Raw genomic sequence first — 20,151 nt, 5'->3', positions numbered from 1 at the left:
ATGTCAGAAACATATTAACAACAAAAACTTGAAACAGTTTCATTGGCTCCAAAAATGTGAAGTAACTGATACCGCTTTACTTGTTATTGTCAATCATTTGAATATTCTATCGGCTGATTTAAAAGAAAGATTTTCTGATTTAAAACAAATTGATTTCCCAACATGATGATGCAGCCAATGTTAGTGGATTTGTCTGATATATCAAATATGCAGTATTAAGAAGAACTCACAGAATTGCAAAATGATGAGTCAGTTAAAGCTTTATTTAATATCAAAGGAACAATGGCATGGCTTTGTGAGGAAACAGAAATCAAATACCCAAATTCAACCAAATGTGCAAGAAAACTATTGCTCCTGTTTCCATCTTCATTTTTAGCTAAATGTGGATTTAGTGCTGTAAATGATTTACTGGTAAAAAAAAAAAAGAAATCAGCTGGATATAACACAACGTGGAGACTTGAGACTAAAGCTAACCAAATTGGAACCTAATATAAAATCTCTGTGCAGCAAGCATCAAGCGCAAGGATCACACTAAATTAAAATAATAAATTAATATAGAAAAATCTGTATAAAATTATTTGGAATTTAAATTTCTGTTTTTCATTATATGTTTTGAAATTTTACTTACTATGTTTTGTTAACAATTTCATAGTGATTTCTTCCTAGAACCTATCATTTATGTTTATTAAGTGAACAAATCAATTTTTTAATGTTAAAAATTATGTATGTTACATGGGGGGGGTGACATAAAAATTTTAGAAAGGTTAAGGTGGGGCATGGCACAAAAAAGGTTGAGAAACACTGACCTAGATGAAATGGACAAATTCCTTTAAAAATATAATCTCTCAAAAATCAATCTGGAAGAAATTAGAAAACCTAAATAGACTGATTACAACAAATGAGATCAAAACAGTTATCAAAAAACTCTCAACAAACAAAAGCCCTGGGTCAGATGGCTTCACAGGTGAATTCTACGAAACATTCAAAGAAGAACTAACTCCTATCCTTCTCAAGCTATTTCATAAAATTCAAGAGGAAGGAAGACTTCCAAGCTCTTCTTATGAGGTGAGCATAATTTTAATTCCAAAACCAGGCAATGACAGCACAAAGAAAGAAAACTATAGGCCAATATCCTTGATGAATTCAGTTGCTAAAATTCTCAACAAAATATTAGCAAACCGGATCCAGCAATACATGAAAAAAAATCATACATCATGATCAAGTGTGATTTATTCTGGGGAGGCAAGGCTGGTACAATATTCGCAAATCAATCAATGTGATTCATCACATAAACAAAAGGAAGGAGAAAAACCACATGATAATATCAATAGATGCAGAAAAAGCATTTGATAAAATCCAGCACCCATTTATGATCAAAACTCTCAGCAAAGTGGGAATACAGGGAACATACCTCAATATAATAAAGGCCATCTATGACAGACCCACAGCCAACATCATATTCAATGGACAAAAGTTGAAAGCAATCCCTTAAGATCAGGAACAAGGCAGGGGTGCCCCCTTTCACCACTCTTATTCAACATAGTTCTGGACATCCTAGCCACAGCAATCAGACAAGAAGAAGTAATAAAAGGCATCCAAATTGAAAAAGAAGAAGTAGAACTATCATTATTTGTTGATGATATTATACTGTACATAGAAAACCCTAAAGTCACAGTCAAAAAACTACTGGATTTGATAAGTGAATTCAGCAAGGTGGCAGGATATAAAATTAATGCTCAGAAATCAGAGACATTTTTATACACCAACAATGATGTGTCTGAAAGAGAAATTAAGAAAACAATCCCCTTCACTATTGCAACAACAACAAAAAAAGTACCTGGAGTAAATTTAACCAAGGAGGTTAAAGACTTGTACTCAGAAAATAATAAAACATTGATAAAAGAAATCAAGGAAGATATAAACAAGTGGAAGCATATACCATGCTCATGGTTAGGAAGAATAAACATCATTAAAATGTCTATATTACCCAAAGCAATTTATAAATTCAATGCAATACCAATGACATACTTCAAAGATATAGAACAAATATTCCAAAAATTCATATGAAACCAAAAGAGAATACAAATAGCCTCAGCAATCTTGAAAAAGAAGAATAAAGTGGGTGGTATCACACTTCCTGATATCAAGTTATACAGTATTACAAGGCCATTATATTCAAAACAACTTGGTACTGGCATAAGAACAGGCATATAGATCAATGGAACAGAACAGAGAACCCAGAAATAAACCTGCACCTTTATGGACAATTGATATTTGACAAAGGAGGTAATAGCACACAATGGAGTAAAATCTCTTTAACAAATGGTGTTGAGAAAATTGGACAGCTATTTGCAAAAAAATAAAACTAGACCATCAACTTATACCATTCACAAAAATAAACTCAAAATGGATAAAAGAGTTAAATGTAAGTCATGAAACCATAAGCATCCTAGAGGAAAACATAGGCAATAAGCTCTCTGACATCACTTGCAGCAATATATTTGCTGATTTATCTTCACGGGCAAGGGAAATAAAGGACAGGATAAACAAGTGGGACTATATCAAACTAAAAAGCTTTTGCACAGCTAAAGACAATATGAACAACAACAAAAAAAGACAAATCACACAATGGGAGAACATATTTGACAATATGTCTGATAAGGGGTTAATAACCAAAATTTATTAAGAACTTGTAAAGCTCAACACCAGGAAGATAAACAATCCAATCAAAAAATGGGCAAAAGAAATGAATAAACACTTCTCCATACAGATGGACATACAGATGGCCAATAGGCAGATGAAAAAATGCTCAATATCACTAATCATTAGAGAAATGCAAATTAAAACCACAATGAGATACCACCTTACACCTGTCAGAATGGCGCTCATTAACAAAACAACACAAAACAAGTGCTGGAGAGGGTGTGGAGAAAAGGGAACCTTCCTGCACTGCTGGTGGGATGCAGACTGGTGCAGCCATTGTGGAAAACAGTATGGAGATTCCTCAAAAAATTAAAAATGGAACTGCCTTTTGACCCAGCCATCCCATTTTTAGGAATACATCGCAAGAACATCACATCAATGATTCAAAAGAAGAAATGCACCCCCATGTTTATGGCAGCATTGTTCACAATAGCCAAGATATGGAAACAGCCCAAGTGTCCGTCAGTAGACGAGTGGATTAAAAAGCTGTGGTACATATGATATATACAATGGAACACTATGGGGGCCATGAAAAAGAAGGAAATCTTACCTTTTGAAACAACATGGATGGACCTGGAAACTATTATGCTAAGTGAAATAAGCCAGGCAGAGAAAGAAAAATATCATCTAACCTCACTCATTTGATGAATCCAATGAACACTATGAACTGAGGAACAGAATAGAGGCAGAGGTGGGATCAAAAGGACCAGAGGGAAAGGGGACAGAGGGAAAGGGGATAATAGGAAGGGATCAGAAAATGGAAAGAGATTGGTTAAATTATACACACATCACACAACGTTATAGAGAGCAGAAAAGCTAATTCTGGAGGGAAGGGGGAGGGCACTGTGGGGATGTTGTGGAGAACATGGGGCCAGGGATGCATTGGGGGAACACTAGAATCTATGTAAACACAATAAAAATTAAAATTAAAAAAAGATGCAAATAACATTAGCTCAACAGGATAAGCTCCCATGTTATCATGAATTGGTTTATCAGGTTAGATAGCAGGTTCAGGGCCACATTTATGAGAAAGAAAGTTGAAGAGCTTGGAGAAGAGGAATAAGAGATTAGAATAAGTTCCTCTATGAGGAGGCGGTTTAATTTGGGTGCTAGAGGAAGGTGGTTAGGCATTTAACAAGTAGCAGAGCTAGGAAAAAAGACAACCTGAAGAATGAGGAAGCTCCTGAGCAGCAAACTTAATCTACTTTATTATATTTTTAAAGGCATAGAAATAGTTTTAATTAACTATTAAGAAGAAAACTATATAAAAAAAGATGGTTAAATTTATCTATTACATATAGGCAAATTCAGCAGAATAAAAAATATTGGTAATGACTGAATTTTAATAAAATATCAAAGGAGTAAGAATAAAATATCAAAGAAGTCCAGGAAAATCATGTCAATAAAAAACAGATTGTATATACATGGTATCTGGGTATCTTGTGGAAACTTACTGCCTTATCATTTTATGTAGAAAATGTAAGTATATGAATCATCTTGTATTGAGAGGACTCACTGTGCTCATTACAGACATTTACAGTAAGTTGTTTTTTGAATAATGGGTGTGATTACACCAAAGTTATATTGTGTAGTCTCACAGGGGAAAAAATGACTTAGATTCTTTAAAAATAGGAACTTTTAAAATTAAGTAATTTTCTTATTAAAGGACTGAATCTAAAAGTAAAATTTTAATTAAAAAAAGTAAAAACCAAACCACAAAAATACCCAAAAGTATATTAATAAACATACCAAAAGAAGTCTTAGAAAAATAATTACAAAAGAAATAAAAGAAATAAGATTGCTTAGAAAAAAAAAGAGAAATTAGGAGAAATATTTTAAATGTCTTTGACAAAAGGCAGACTTTAAAAAATGACATGAACAACTTCATCAATAAACGAAAGGAATCAAGTGGCTGATGAATTAATCAGCATTCACAAACATCTGTTACACCACTTTTTCAAATTTAATAATTTGGGTTATAAATGAGGATGTTTTGAAAAATCTTTTTTATAATGAAAATAACAAACTGTGACTTAATGAATGATAGGTGAGAAATGGTTTTAGAAGATTTAAATAAAATAAGAATTACTATTTAAAAATAAAAAAATATTTTAAAATCTAAAAGGAAATACCACTTGAAGTAAAAATAAATGTATACTGGAAACTATAGTATATTGCAAATGTATGTATAATATATATCTAGATATATAGATGTTAAACATGTCTACTATCATAACCTTTATTTCATTGTCTCAGAATTTCTCTCTTTCCCACTAAATTTGAAGGCAGGAACAATATATCATTCAAGACTAAATACCAAACACTTGTTAGTATCCTACCAAAGTTCCTAATGATCAATTCCAATAGTTCTCAATTTCTGTGACTTAAAAACTCACGGAAAAACTAATAACCTAAAAAATATGTCATCCAAATCAAGGTCACAAATGTTGATTCTAAGTGAGATTTAATCTTTGGTAAATGAATGTCACATTAACCAATGTGTGAGGGAGGGGATGAAAGTGAGCAAACCAGCTTTAGTGAGAAACAAAAATCAAAATTCTGTAATAAAAGTCCTACATTTGGTGGGGTAGGGTCCTAACTGAATTTAATCAACAGTATGAGAACAGATACGTATGCAGATATAGTTTCCCATTCCCAAGTCTATATTATGCAAAATTATATGTTTTTTTCTTTTTATACCTCAAACTTAATAATGGATGTGGGATAAGCTTGCTTACCACCTAAAAATTAGGGATCTGTAAAGTTTGGATTTTTGAAAATACTACAGTCCTTAGAAAGCTACGTCACAGATGGTGGATTGCTTCTCTCTTTCAATCTCAAACATTCGCTTCTTGAATACCTGTACTGTAAAGGGGGCTCTTCACCATTGGGTAGATGGGGGATCTCAGGTGGTGTTACAAAAACAGTATGTTCACTTTTGAAAGATTCATCCAGTTCTATAAGTCGCACTTCACCACTCTTGTCCATATCCACCTGAAGGAGTTTGAAAAACATACATTACAAAAATACATTGGTTAGCCAAATGTTTGTAGGGGAATGGTTAAATAAACCATGGACACAACTGGAGACTACAGAGCTTTTTTTTTTAAAGCAAGTTCTCTATGTATCACTACAAAAAGATCTCCAAGATAATTAAGTGAAAGTAACAATTCATTGTATATAATGAACTATCTTTTGAGTAAGGAAGAGGAGAAAATAAGAACATGTATTTGCTTTTTGGTTGTATTCGCATAAAGAAATACTAAAGAATACTAAGAAAAGTACCCATATGGGGAAGGGGAGATGAACAGAGTGAACAAGGATGGGTCAGGACCCAGATTTCCCTATGTATATGTTTTTATATTATTTTGCATTTTGAACCATGAGAATGTATTCAAGAAACAATACTTTTTTTTATTTTTTTATTTTTTATTTTTCTGAAGCTGGAAACGGGGAGAGACAGTCAGACAGACTCCCGCATGCGCCCGACCGGGATCCACCCGGCACGCCCGACAGGGGCAGGGCGACGCTCTGCCCACCAGGGGGTGATGCTCTGCCCCTCCAGGGTGTCGCCCTGCCACGACCAGAGCCACTCTAGCGCCTGGGGCAGAGGCCAAGAGCCATCCCCAGTGCCCGGGTCATCCGTGCTCCAATGGAGCCTTGGCTGCGGGAGGGGAAGAGAGAGACAGAAAGGAAGGAGGGGTGTGTGTGTGGAGAAGCAAATGGGCGCCTCTCCTATGTGCCCTGGCCGGGAATCGAACCCGGGTCCCCCGCACGCCAGGCCGACGCTCTACCGCTGAGCCAACCGGCCAGGGCCAAGAAACAATACTTTTTAAAAAATGTATGTTAAAAAAATGAATATGTATGCGCTGAGAATACTGGGTTCTTTCTTTGATTTACACTAAATACAACAGATTTCCCTAAGTTCTTTCAGTATATGTAGAAGTACATTTGAGTTAAGTTCTAGCTACATCAGTATTGAAAGCACTTTAGTAATTCTACTTCTCCGAGATATTTTATGGCAAGGTAATATATTCATAAAAAAATGAAAACTTCAGAGTCTAAGCTGCCCAAAAGGAGCTCATAAAGAACAAAAACATTGACATTAATTTTTTTTAAATGTTATGCATATGACAAAATATAACCCACAGAACTTTATTAGGTTAGATAGAATGACTATCACATATCAGTTGGGAATAAATGGGAAAGTAAGACTTGTTAACAAGTTAAACATTGAAGATAAGATTATAGAGTAGAGTATTACAAAAAAGGACAGGATAGCTCTTAATTTTCTTTTAACTTAAAAAGAGTTGGTATATTCAATGTCATCTTAAACTGTGGGTTATAACTTCACAGCATTACATGCTATAATCTCCAAGATTCAAAAATGTTTTTAATGGTACATCCTACAGTAAACTAGATAACAAGGCAAATTTCAGAATTATAATTAATGACAGGAGAAAATGTTCACAAAATAATGACAAATAAAAAAACTAGAATAACTAAATCACACATATACTATGATTCTAATTTTGTAAAAGAGAGTATGCATATTATACAGATAGATGTATTTGTGTGTGTGCTCTCTCTCTCTCTCACACACACACAATGATCAAAAAGCTACTTCTGAATAATGATATTACTGGCAATTAATTTTCTTCTTTATGTTATTTTCCAATTAAAATATAATGAATATATATTACTTTTATTTACTTTTTAAAAATTACAAAAGTAATAAATTCTCAGAATAAAAGTTTAAATAAGGTAGAACATACTGTTTTTAGAATAAGCACTTATTTCAATTTATGTTGAAGGATATTTAAAAATTAATCAAATAAAAGAATATATCTTTATTTTTAGCCTGTCAAAAAGACTTTTATGTGGTAAAAACTCACAATGATACTATAACTACAGTAAGCTGAACAATCACATACCCTGCTGGTACTCAAAATTGGTAGTCCTTTTTAGGAAATCAAAATGTATTTAAACATTAAACACATATGTTATTCTTTTTTTTTTCTTCTTTTTTTTCTTTTTTTTTTGCATTTTTCTGAAGCTGGAAACAGGGAGAGATAGTCAGACAGACTCCTGCATGCGCCCGACCGGGATCCACCCGGCACGCCCACCAGGGGCGATGCTCTGCCCACCAGGGGGCGATGCTCTGCCCATCCTGGGCGTCGCCATGTTGCGACCAGAGCCACTCTAGCACCTGAGGCAGAGGCCACAGAGCCATCCCCAGCGCCCGGGCCATCTTTGCTCCAATGGAGCCTTGGCTGCGGGAGGGGAAGAGAGAGACAGAGAGGAAGGCGCGGCGGAGGGGTGGAGAAGCAAATGGGCGCTTCTCCTGTGTGTCCTGGCCGGGAATCGAACCCGGGTCCTCCGCACGCTAGGCCGACGCTCTACCGCTGTCATATGTTATTCTTATTCTAAGAGAAGGACCTAACATAAAAAAAACCTATCAGTATGAAAGATGATTTTTTTGCATGACTACAATGCAATAAATTAGAAGTCATCTACATGTCAAAAAATAAGTAAATGAATAAAGTATGATAAATGGATAAAATATACAATCATTAAAATGAAAATAGCAATGATTATGCAGACTTTTGGTTGAACAAGACAAATTACATACAATTTACCTTTGATGCCTTGTGAAATCCCACCAAAATTCGAGTAAGGGAATTGAATATATAACAAATACAAAATGAGCTGAAGAGAGGACACCAGCAGAGATGGAGTTCAAAACATTTCAGAAGCAACAAAGTAGATTGATGTGACCAGTGGAAACTGAAAGCCACAGATCTGTCACTGGTGAGGGGACAGAGGAAAAGAGCCAAAAGCAATCCATTTTGCTCTGTAGCGATCCAGAAAGGTCAGGAATGAAAAGTACTAGATGTCTTTGAAGATCAAGTGCAGGTGGGAGGAGAATTAGTCAAAAGCTTGCATTTAAGGACTCTCAGATTCCTGGCCCAAGCCAGTCCAGTTAGATACTACCTCTCCCTAACATGGAAGAAGACTAGATTGAGTTTTTCTGAGTGAACCAGAGGGACTTTAGACTTGAGGACACTAGACAGGGCTGGAGGAGATGAGGAGGTTAATTAAAACAGGTGTAGTGAGTAAAAGCCTACATGTTACAACAGGGGATAACCTCAATTACTTTACCCACTCAGCTCGGAGAAGACTGACAGTCAGCTTTTGCTCCCCAAGCTAAAGACCTTTTAGGGAAACTAACCTAAGAGGTTAGTTTTCTTTCTGAAAGAAAAGAATTACAAACACTGATCAAACACAGACTCTAATGAAATAGTTGAGTTCCTTTATGATCATCTATCTCTCCAAGCCTCACCTTCCCAGAATTCCAGTGAGTTCTTTGTGCACAACCTTGAAAATGAATACCAACCAAAGATCACACAAGGAAAACCAGTAACTTCAAAAAGAATAAAATAAACAAATATCAAAATGTGCTCAGAAAAAGAAGAGACAATGCAAGAAGGAGGATAAAAACCTTCAAAATAACTAAAATGAATAGGCCTACGTCCATGACACAAGATGCTAGAAAAAAAGGGGGATTCAGAGAATAAAAAAAGCTAATGGAAATTACAAATATGATTACAGAAGTAAAAAATACACTATAGGCCCTGGCCGGTTGGCTCAGTGGTAGAGCGTCGGCCTGGCGTGCAGGAGTCCCGGGTTTGATTCCCGGCCAGGGCACACAGGAGAACCGCCCATCTGCTTCTCCACCCCTCCCCCTCTCCTTCCTCTCTGTCTCTCTTCCCCTCCCGCAGCTAAGGCTCCATTGGAACAAAGTTGGCCTGGGCGCTGAGGATGGCTCCATGGCCTCTGCCTCAGGCGCTAGAATGGCTCTGGTCACAACAGAGCAACGCCCCAGATGGGCAGAGCATCGCCCCCTGGTGGATGTGCCGTGTGGATCCCGGTTGGGTGCATGCGGAAGTCTGTCTGCCTCCCCATTTCCAACTTCAGAAAAATACACACACACACACACACACACACACAGTACACTATAAAGGCTGGAAAATAAAACTGAGAAAATTTTCCCAAAATGTGGAGATGAAAGACACAAAATCAGAAAATGGGATGAAAAATGATAAGAAAATTAAGAGGATCAGGCCAGGAGGGCCAATATCTAAATAATAAGTATTTCAAACCCTAGCTGGTTAGCACTGTGGTTAAAGCACTGTCCCAATAAGTTAAGGTTGTAGTTTGATTCCTGGTCAGGCACAACATACAGGATCAATAAACATGTAGGTACATAGAAAAACAAATTGATACTTCTTTCTCTCACTAATATCAATAAAATTTTTTTTAATGATATGTATTTCAGAAAAAGAAAAGAGAAAATTGAGAAAAATTAAAAGGAAAAAAGTAAGAAAATTCCCCAGATTTTGAAGGAAATGAGCCCACTATTAAAAGGGCTAATAGGTATCCAACTCAATGAAGAAAAGGCCTACACCAGGCATAGCCTTCAGAAATTTTAGAGTACAGTATCAGGGATATTTTAACACTTCCAGAGAGAAAAAGAGATCAAGCACAAATATCAGAAATCAAGATGGTATTAGACTAGATGTCATTCTCAACAATAACACTTGCAGCTAGAAGACAATGCAGTAATGACTTCAAATTGTTACATCCAACTAAATTAGCAATCAAGTATTAGCGGAGAATCAAAAACTATGCAAACAAACAGGGCATCAAAAATGTACTGTTTCTCACTAAGCTACTGGAAGATGTTTTCCACCATAACAAAGAAGTAAATCAAGAAAGAAGCTATTGAAGCCAGAAAGCAGGGGATCTAACTCCAGAGAGAGGGCAATATAACTACCAAGATGATGGTGAAGAAAAATGATGATAGATGAGAAAGCAATGAGTTCAGATTGGAACATAAAGATGGAACACTCAGCAATTTAAAAAAAATAGCACATAGATTATCTCATATGTTAGAATAATTGAGATTAAAATTTTTTCACTTTTGGGCCCTGGCCGGTTGGCTCAGTGGTAGAGTGTCAGCCTGGCATGCAGGAGTCCTGGGTTCAATTCCCGGCCAGGGTACACAGGAGAAGCGCCCATCTACTTCTCCACTCCTCCCCTTCTCCTTTCTCTCTGTCTCTCTCTTCCCCTCCCGCAGCCAAGGCTCCATTGGAGCAAAGTTGGTCCGGGCGCTGAGGATGGCTCTGTGACTTCTGCCTCAGGCGCTAGAATGGCTCTGGTCGCAACAGAGTAACGCCCCAGATGGGCAGAGCATCGCCCCCTGGTGGATGTGCTGTGTGGATCCCGGTCGGGCGCATGTGGGAGTCTGTCTGACTGCCTCCCCGTTTCCAACTTCAGAAAAATAAAAAAAATAATTTTTTTTTCACTTTTGTAGAAGACTTTGGAGAGGAATTAATAGTACACACAAAACGAGGAACAGTGGTTATTAACTTCAGGGAAAACAAAATCAATACATGAAAATCAGTTTAATCATCATTCTACACAAAGTGGTAATTATGCCTGGCCAGATAGCACAGTTAGTATAGCATTATCCTGATATATCAAGGTTGTGGGTTCAATACCCAGTCAGAGTTCATACAAGAACCAACCACTAAATGCATTAAGTGGAACAACAAATCAATGTTCTCTCTCACTCTCTCTCTTCCTTTCTCCCTAAAATCAATCAATAAATTAAAAAATATTTTAAGTGATAATTATATTAACAGTGAACAACCATTTGACGAAAAGTCATGTTATAACTACACAGGGAGAATTGTGATGGTGGTGGCAGAGAGACATTAATAAGCAGCAATAAAAAATTCATTATTTGGAAATCTTAAGGTAAATGACTGAAGAAGTATCTGAAAGAGAAAGCAATGACCTCTGGGGAGCAGGAACTAGGGGTGAAAAGGAATGGAACCTAGCTTTATAAAATTATTTGACTTTCTAAATCATATCATGTTTTAATGTGGTAAAGATAAAAATTTACTTGAAAAATATTTGGCAGCAATATTAAAAGTGGTTATAAGATCTGGTTATATAAAAAATTAAGAAGCTATATTGTAATTATATAAAAAAACTCTGAAAGTAAATGTAAAATGTATATTAGATCATTTGGCTTACAAAGTTTTTTTCTTTTATTTTCCATACTTCCTGTTACTTTAGTCATTTAATAAAAATGTTAAAAAATTAAACTTTCAATAAAAACAGAGAATACCTAAGACAAGTATTTTAAAAAACATTAGGAACATTTCAGTGATAAATCATATATAACCCCAATAGTATTTGGCATCCATGGGCAACCCAAAACAAAAGAAGAGCTCTATACACAAATATTTTTATGCAGAGGAAATGGTTTTATAATTATAAGGTCAGCAACGATAATGAAACTGAAGAGAGCCACTGGAATAAAAGGTTTAAACAAATACCCAAGGTCATTGGAAAGGAAGCTGGAAACTACTCCCATATCTATGATGGAACATTCTTTCTTTCTTTTTTTAAATTTATTTATTTTTAAAATTTATTTTTAATGGGGTGACATCAGTAAATCAAGATACATATATTCAAAGATAACATGTCCAGGTTATCTTGTCGTTCAATTATGTTGCATACCCATCACCCAAAGTCAGATTGTCCTCTGTCACCCTCTATCTAGTTCTCTTTGTGCCCCTCCCCCTCCCCCCTTCCCTCTCCCTCTCCCCCCTCCCCCCGTAACCACCACACTCTTATCAATGTCTCTTGGTCTCACTTTTATGTCCCATATGATGGAACATTCTAAGAGAACTTCTTGTCAATGAGCACCAGGGGCTCTTTGTTTCGTTTGTATTTTTCCAAAGTTAGAAGCAGAGAGGCAGTCAGACAGACTCCCGCATGCACCCGACGGGGATCCACCTGGCATGCCCACCAGGGGGCAATGCTCTGCCCAGCTGGGGCCTTGCTCCATTGTGGCCAGAGCCATTCTAGCACCTGAGGCTGAGGCCATGGAGCCATCCTCAGTGCCCCAGCCAACTTTACTCCAATGGAGCCTTGGCTGTGGGAGGTAAAGAGAGAGAGAGAGAGGAAGGAGAGGGGGGAGGGGTGGAGAATCAAATGGGCACTTCTCCTGTGTGCTCTGACTGGGAATCAAACCTGGGACTTCACACACCAGGCCGACGCTCTACCGCTGAGCCAACCTGCAAGGGCCAAGCACCAGGTGTTTTAAAATTTTTATTTATTTAAAAAAAATATATTTTTAAAATTTATTTAACAGCTTCTCTCTCTCCAGACCTGTGTCTACTTCTTACTCTCCAGCCACTATGCATAAAAAAAGCCTGGGGACAACTGCTCTAATTCTCCCCCTTCTCTCCTTCTTCACCTCCCTCAGCCAGTGGCTTGGTTGGTTTGAGCATTGGCCTCAGGTGCTGAGAATAACTTGGTTGATATGAGCATTAGACCCAGATGGGGGTTGCCAGGTGGGTCCCAGTTGGGGATCATGTGGGAGTTTGTCTCACTATCTCCCTTCCTCTTAAATCAATCAATCAATCAATCAATAAAATCTTTAAAAAAACAACAAAAATAAAGGGGTGTATACCAGGCTTTCCATTCCACTATAAAGTTACTCTTTCCTTTTATATAATTAATATGTATTTTGTGTGGAGGTACTTTAAAACTATATAAAATTCTGTTTCTTATCAGACTCTTGATTGATATCTGTGTAGACTAATAGTTTCCTATTTTATTTAATGGGTTACAATCTATTACTGACTTTAGACATTTGAATCAAACCAGATGTAGCCATTGAGAAAGTTCCTTTAAACTGGCTTGTGTTTCTGCATGTTGTTTCTGTAAAAACATGTCTATCATTCGTGGGGCAATTTCTTGTTTTCTAGCATAAGCTACTTCAGGACTCATTCGTACTTTCCTTGCCCTAGACTTGGGACCAATCATTTCTCCAAGGAGTCCTGGTGGAGAAAGATATTTAGGAACCAAAATCTGTACATTAGGTGTACTCACTAGTATTAGGATATGGCTGCTCCCAGGTCCTCTCAGTGTACAGAGCTAAGGAATGTAAGTATGTATGTGTGTGCACTTAGATTATTTATGCATCTTTTTATACATATTAAAAACCAATGAGGCCTGGCCTGTGGTGGTGCAATGGATAAAGTGCTGACCTGGAAATGCTGAGGTTGCTGGTTCGAAACCCTGGGCTTGCCTGGTCAAGGCACATATGGGAGTTGATGCTTCCTGCTCCCCCCTTCTCTCTCTCACTCTCCTCTCTAAAATGAGTCTTAAAAAAATTAAAAACAAACAATGATGCATGGCCTATGGTGGTGTAGCAGAGTGTTGACCTGGAATGCTGAGGTCCCCAGTTCAAAACCCTGGTCTTGCCTGGTTGAGGCACATACACTTCTCGCTACCCCCACACCCTCTTTAAGATCAATAAATAAAATGTAAAAAAAAAAGAAACAACAACAACCAATGATATCATATGGAACCTCCAATTGCATTCCAATACTACAGGGTTTATTCTGATTTTCTCCTTTTCTCTATTAGTAAATCCCTTCTCAGTCACTGGAAAAATTTATTATCTTTAATACACTTATTATTTTATCAATCCCCTATATGTAACATTCTCCCCTCTTCACCACCACCCTTCCCCCATGCATATACCATATTTCTCCATGTATAAGATGCTTCCTTTTTCAAAAATTTGGGGGTCTAAAAACTGGGTGTATCTTATACAGTGGTTGTAGAAGTGTGGCATTTTAAATGCCATAGATGGAACTAACAACGAGGCAATATATGAAGACAGTAATTCATCATCAGACACAGATGAGGACAAGCTAATAGATGGGAGTTTTAACAGTGATGAGGAACTGTATGAATTTTATGATGAATAAAACTTGAATTCAATAACTTTATGTAATACATTTTTTTTCAAATTTTGGGCCCCACAATTAAGGTGTGTCTTATACATGGGAGCATCTTATACATGGGGAAATACAGTAACTACTTTACCCTAATTTGGCATTGACAGCTCCTTCCAGGCCAACCCCTCTGCCCCACCAAGCTGGCATCTCCCTCATCCAGATCAAATTCTGACATTCCATCTGCTATGCCTACCCAATGGGGACACCCTCCCTACCGTACTCTGGCACTCTACTCTGTCCTCATCTCTGCATGGATGTCCTTGTTCTGCTTAGGTCCTGACCCCCTGCAGCAGTCTATCTGCCAGAATGGACACTCTCTCTCTTTGGCTCATCTTGATTCTCCATGCTAGGCCACCGTTTGCATGGGTTTTCTCCTCACCTGGCATGGGCTCTGACACCCATGGCTGTTCTTCCTTCCGCACCCCAGTCGGGATTTGAAACCTTTCTCAGGGTCACTGTCCCTAACATCCCCTCTCTCCAGCATAGATATCCTACCTCATGAAATTAGGACTGAAGGAAAAGGGAAAGTTTCATACATGAAGTTAAAATATAATTAATTCACTTAATTTATGCTACAACTTTCTCTCAAATTGTAGAAATATTCAGGTGATATATTCATTATGCTCTATGCCTATGTCTCAGCATGTGACAATCCATCTTAGACAAAAAGGGGAGGTGATAATTAAGAATGCTCAAGTTTGAGGTCTACAGGCTCAAACAAAACTCCTACAGTCTGTAAGTGGGCAGGCAGGGTTACAGACCTGACTGCCAAAATAAAACTCATGATTTAGAAAAATCCTGCAAAGTATTCCCAGGAGGTTGTTGGGTTCTATAATATCTGGTAGGCCACCAAAACTTTCATGATAAAGGGTCAATGATGGAATGAAGTTAATTTAGATTTTGTTAAAAGCTACTACAAGTTATAAATAGAAAGTACAATTCCTAACATTTATAACAGTCATACAAAACAAGTTAGAGCATTGTAGACAAACTTTTACTTACTTTATCTACACAATCATCAAAAAACGCCAGGCTTGCATCTTTATCACTGACAAAAGAACATTCCTCAATGAAGCGAATAAACATTTGTGTTTTGGTCATCATGTTATAGAATTTTTGATGTGATCGGTCCCGGCTTCTTAAGAAAGCTATTTAACATAAATTTACAATATCAGAATACATTTGATATAATATCATTTATAGAATCATAGAAATTTTAAACTAGAAGGAACTGGATCAACATGTTATCTATACTTTACCATTTTGCAGAAAATAAACTAAGACCCTGAGAGGGGACGTGACCCGACAAAAACAGCAACAAGAAAGGAACTTGAATCCAGACCTTTCAAACTCTCATTCAGAATTGTCTCTGTTGTCCCCTCACTATCTTGAAGATTACACATAAACTAGTAAATGTGGAAGCATTTCAAAACTGCGTTGCATGTTATATGCATGTGGCTCGTGCTCTCTCTTTCCAGAGACGTGTAGCTTTTTCAAAGCAACAGTTACACCGCCTCTAGTATTCATTTATGTTTATGTCATACTTACTGCAACAGGGTAAAAGTTTATTTCCTGATTTCACACTTCACCTTGCTCACTATTCTCAATTACACAACACTTGGGTTTTCTTTTGGGCCCATGAACCCAAGCTCTTGCCAGCTCCAGGGACTTTGCATAAACTGTTCTCTCTTCTACTTTCCCTTTGCCTGGTTAATTTCTGCTCCTCCTTTCGAAAACAGCTCAGATGTGAATTCCTCAGAAGGGCCTTCTGTGATCTAAAGTTGTGAACTGAATGTTCATTTATATTACTTTCAAATTGCTTATCTTCTTCACTATAAGCTCCATGGGAGAAGTGACCATGTCTCTCTTTTCTTTCTTTCTTTTTTTTTTTTGTGTATGTGTGACCATGTATCTTTTGCATACCACTATATGCTTAATGCCTATCATTTGCAGGCACTCAATATAGATTTATTAAAGGAATTTCTCTTTTAAATGTTAAATACTGAAAAAGAAAATAAATAAATACTATGATACATAATGCATTTTAGGGCTTCCCAACATTTTTTACTTTGTGGCATAGACAGAAAATAGTATTTGTAAAGCATACAGAAGTAAAACAAATGAGTCTGCTCAAGCCTGGAGGTGACTATCCCAGGCTACTCAGCATGCCCCCAACATTGTCTGGCTGTCCTGGAAACTAACAGCGACAATATCAACAGACCTGTGACACAGTGCAATTGTACATGTTTAGAAATCTCTGAACTTTTCAAATAGTTCCTCGTGCATACTTTGCCAATGAGATTATATTGAATGTGCCTGAGAAATAACTAGTCCTATAAAAATGGACTACCAACAGAGCTGTTATTTACATACTCTCAAAATAGGTATATATTTTGATAAATATGAGCTATTAACCCAGAAAGCAATTAAATCATCACAAAGTTAAGCTCAGTAATATGACAGCTGTAAAACTATGCAATCACTCACCTTGTAGGGCAAAGAGAGAACTTGCATCTGTGGCTGTCTCAGATGGGGCTTGTGTTATTGGTCTTAAGTATGATCTATAACCTTTTAAAATAGAGGCCATGAAACACAAAAATGCCTCTTGGATTTCCAAATCTATCATGTGCAACCTCTTTCCAGAATTAAAATCATAGTCATTCATTGTTAAGTCCATTAGTCCATCATCTCTTGGTCTCTGCTGCACTGTGAAGAAATACAGTGTTAGTGTTTTCTCCAAATTGTCAAAACTCATGTTGGTAATTGTACCAATATAAATCTATTGTATATACATATCAAGTCGTTATGTTGTACACCTTAAATTTACACAGTCCTCTAGATCAATTATATTTCAATAAAATTGAAAGAAAAAAATTCGTTGTTTTCAAAAGGGCTCAAGCTACCTCAACCTTTGTTTGTATAACTTCATAATATGTAAGGCCTAGCAAAGCTTGCTGTATCACTTTTTAGGCTCTGCTGAGTATTTACATTTTACCCAATTAAACATAAAATGATCCCTATTTATCTATCATAAAAAATGTTCATGTTCTGAAATAACTATATATAGATTAATAAATGAAGATCCTAACAAACATATCAACTGGACACAGGGTTAAACGCAATAGTCCTTTCCTCTTTTTTTTTTTTGGACAGAGACAGAGAAAGAGTCAGAGAGAGGGACAGATAGGGACAGACAGACAGAAGCGGAGAGAGATGGAAAGCATCAGTTCTTTGTTGCAACACCTTAGTTGTTCATTGATTGCTTTCTCACATGTGCCTTGACCAGGGAGCACCAATAGAGCAAGTGACCCCTTGCTCAAGCCAGTGACCGTGGGCACAAACCAGCAACCATGGAATCATGTCTTTGATCCTACGCTCAAGCCAGCAACCCCGTGCTAAAGCTGGTGAGCTCACGCTCAAGCCAGATGAGCCCATGCTCAAGCCAGCGACCTTGGAGTTCCAAAACTGGATCCTCCGCATCCAGACTGACGCTTTATCCACTGTGCCACTGCCTAGTAAGGCCTTTCCTCTTTTTAAGAAAGAATGTAAGTGCTTATAGGAGGAATATTCTGAGATTAAAACGTGAAAATCAATGCTTACTATTCCTTGAACAATTCAATCCTAAAGCCATTAGGTAGTAAAAGAATAACTTTATAGTAGAGAAGACACCTGGCAGACACCACCTAATGAAGTGATCAAAGTGAACATCATCATCAATAATGGGACAAACTGATACAGTGCCCAATCTGATAAGGATGCTATCTATAAAAGGAACTCAGTATCACTTCTGCAAGACTCCTGTTAAATATGCATAATCTGTATTTATCATGAGAACATTCAGACAAACCTACGTCACAGACCATTCAACAATAGTAAGGTTCATCTTCAAAAGTGTCAAGAAAATGAACAAAAAAATTAACTGTTTAAAGAAAAGGACACAAACGAGACTTGAAACTAAATACAACATCTGATTTGGAAATGGATTCTTTTGCTGTAAAAAACATTATTATGATAACTAGTAAAACTCAAATCTGGTTTGAGGATAAGAATAGCAGTAATGCTGAATGTGAATTTCCTAATTTTCATGGCTGTACTGTAGTGATACTGCAGAATGTACTTGGTGGTAGGAAATACATTCCATTTGAAAGTGATAGGGCATTTATTCCCAAATGGTCAGGAGAAAAAAGTTTGTGGTCGCTTCAAAATTGAAAAGCTTTTTAAAATATGAGGAACAATAAATAACCTTACAAGTTTTTTTTTCTAAAATTCTTATCTAAAAAAGTAGCAGTGGCCCTGGCTGGTTGGCTCAGTGGTAGAGCGTCGGCCTGGCGTGCGGGGGACCCAGGTTCGATTCCCGGCCAGGGCACATAGGAGAGGCGCCCATTTGCTTCTCCACACCCCCTCCTTCCTCTCTGTCTCTCTCTTCTCCCGCAGCCAAGGCTCCATTGGAGCAAAGATGGCCCGGGCGCTGGGGATGGCTCCTTGGCCTCTGCCCCAGGCGCTAGAGTGGCTCTGGTCGCGGCTGAGTGACGCCCCGGAGGGGCAGAGCATTGCCCCCTGGTGGGCAGAGCATCGCCCCCTGGTGGGCATGCCGGGTGGATCCTGGTCGGGCACATGCGGGAGTCTGTCTGACTGTCTCTCCCCGTTTCCAGCTTCAGAAAAAATACAAAAAAAAAAGTAGCAGTATTAGATAGAACATGGGCGTTGAAACAGAAGGCCTGGGTATAAATCATGTTTCAACTGTGTGATCTCTAAGAAGGTACTTTATCTCTCTCAACCGCATTATCCTCACCTCAAAGTTGCAAAGATAAAGAATGTATGTGAAAGTGTTCTGAAGCTATAAAGTGTTATATAATCCTCAACGATCAGTATTGTTTATAAGTCTGTAGTTTTAAGCTTTAAGATTTTGCCCATCAATAGATTTAGACGGGCTATTTCACTGATTTTCATAATATTTAAATATTGTTACAAAAGCTGCTGGATTTCTCAGCTATTCAAAAGAAGTACATGCACTTTTAGAAAACAATTAACTAGGTAGCTTAAACTCAAATAAAATTCCATACATAATTATTTGTCCCATAAGATAAAATTTTATTCATTTGATGTCATTTTTTTTTTTACATCCCAGTGTTTATGAGCCATTTCCAAATTATCTACTTGTTGTGAGGTTTACTTTGTAAATACTCTTTCGTGTCTATTTCCAAGTGTACTATAAGCACCTTGAACCCTCAGGGGTATAAGCCACCTTCTCTGTTTATATTTCACCTAATACATAAATGAGAACCTAAAATATTACTACAAAATCACTTACTATTTTTCATACAAGAAGTCTTATGTAAATTATGGGCTCTGAATGGACCATTGTTATAAAATACTAAGAGAATTAAATAAAAAGATTTAATTTTTCTTAGTAATTATGGATCACTGTCAAAAAAATTTTTTTTGAGAGGACAGGGGAGAGAGAGACAAAAAGAGAGAGAGACACACTGATTTATTGTTCCACTTATTTATGAATTCATTGGTTGATTCTTGTATGTGCCCTGACCGAAATCGAGCC

At 37.2% G+C, this 20,151-nt stretch overlaps 1 protein-coding gene across 3 annotated transcripts in view; it reads right to left on the bottom strand.

Moving 5' to 3' along the window:
• DENND4A (DENN domain containing 4A) overlaps window positions 1–20,151 on the bottom strand; it is a 135,256-nt gene that overhangs the window by 43,569 nt on the left and 71,536 nt on the right. For all 3 annotated transcript variants that reach the window (XM_066273332.1, XM_066273333.1, XM_066273334.1), the window contains exons 13-15: window positions 17,082–17,300; window positions 15,597–15,742; window positions 5,564–5,697 (exon numbers count right to left, since the gene is read on the bottom strand). In XM_066273332.1, coding sequence (XP_066129429.1) covers window positions 5,564–5,697; window positions 15,597–15,742; window positions 17,082–17,300 — 499 coding nt within the window. The remainder of the gene's footprint in view (window positions 1–5,563; window positions 5,698–15,596; window positions 15,743–17,081; window positions 17,301–20,151) is intronic.

Source organism: Saccopteryx bilineata, chromosome 4, assembly GCF_036850765.1.
Source record: "Saccopteryx bilineata isolate mSacBil1 chromosome 4, mSacBil1_pri_phased_curated, whole genome shotgun sequence".
NCBI classification, from domain to species: Eukaryota; Metazoa; Chordata; class Mammalia; order Chiroptera; family Emballonuridae; genus Saccopteryx; species Saccopteryx bilineata.
The sequence above is the reverse complement of the archived record's forward strand: the minus strand, read 5'-3'. Positions and strand labels throughout refer to the sequence as shown.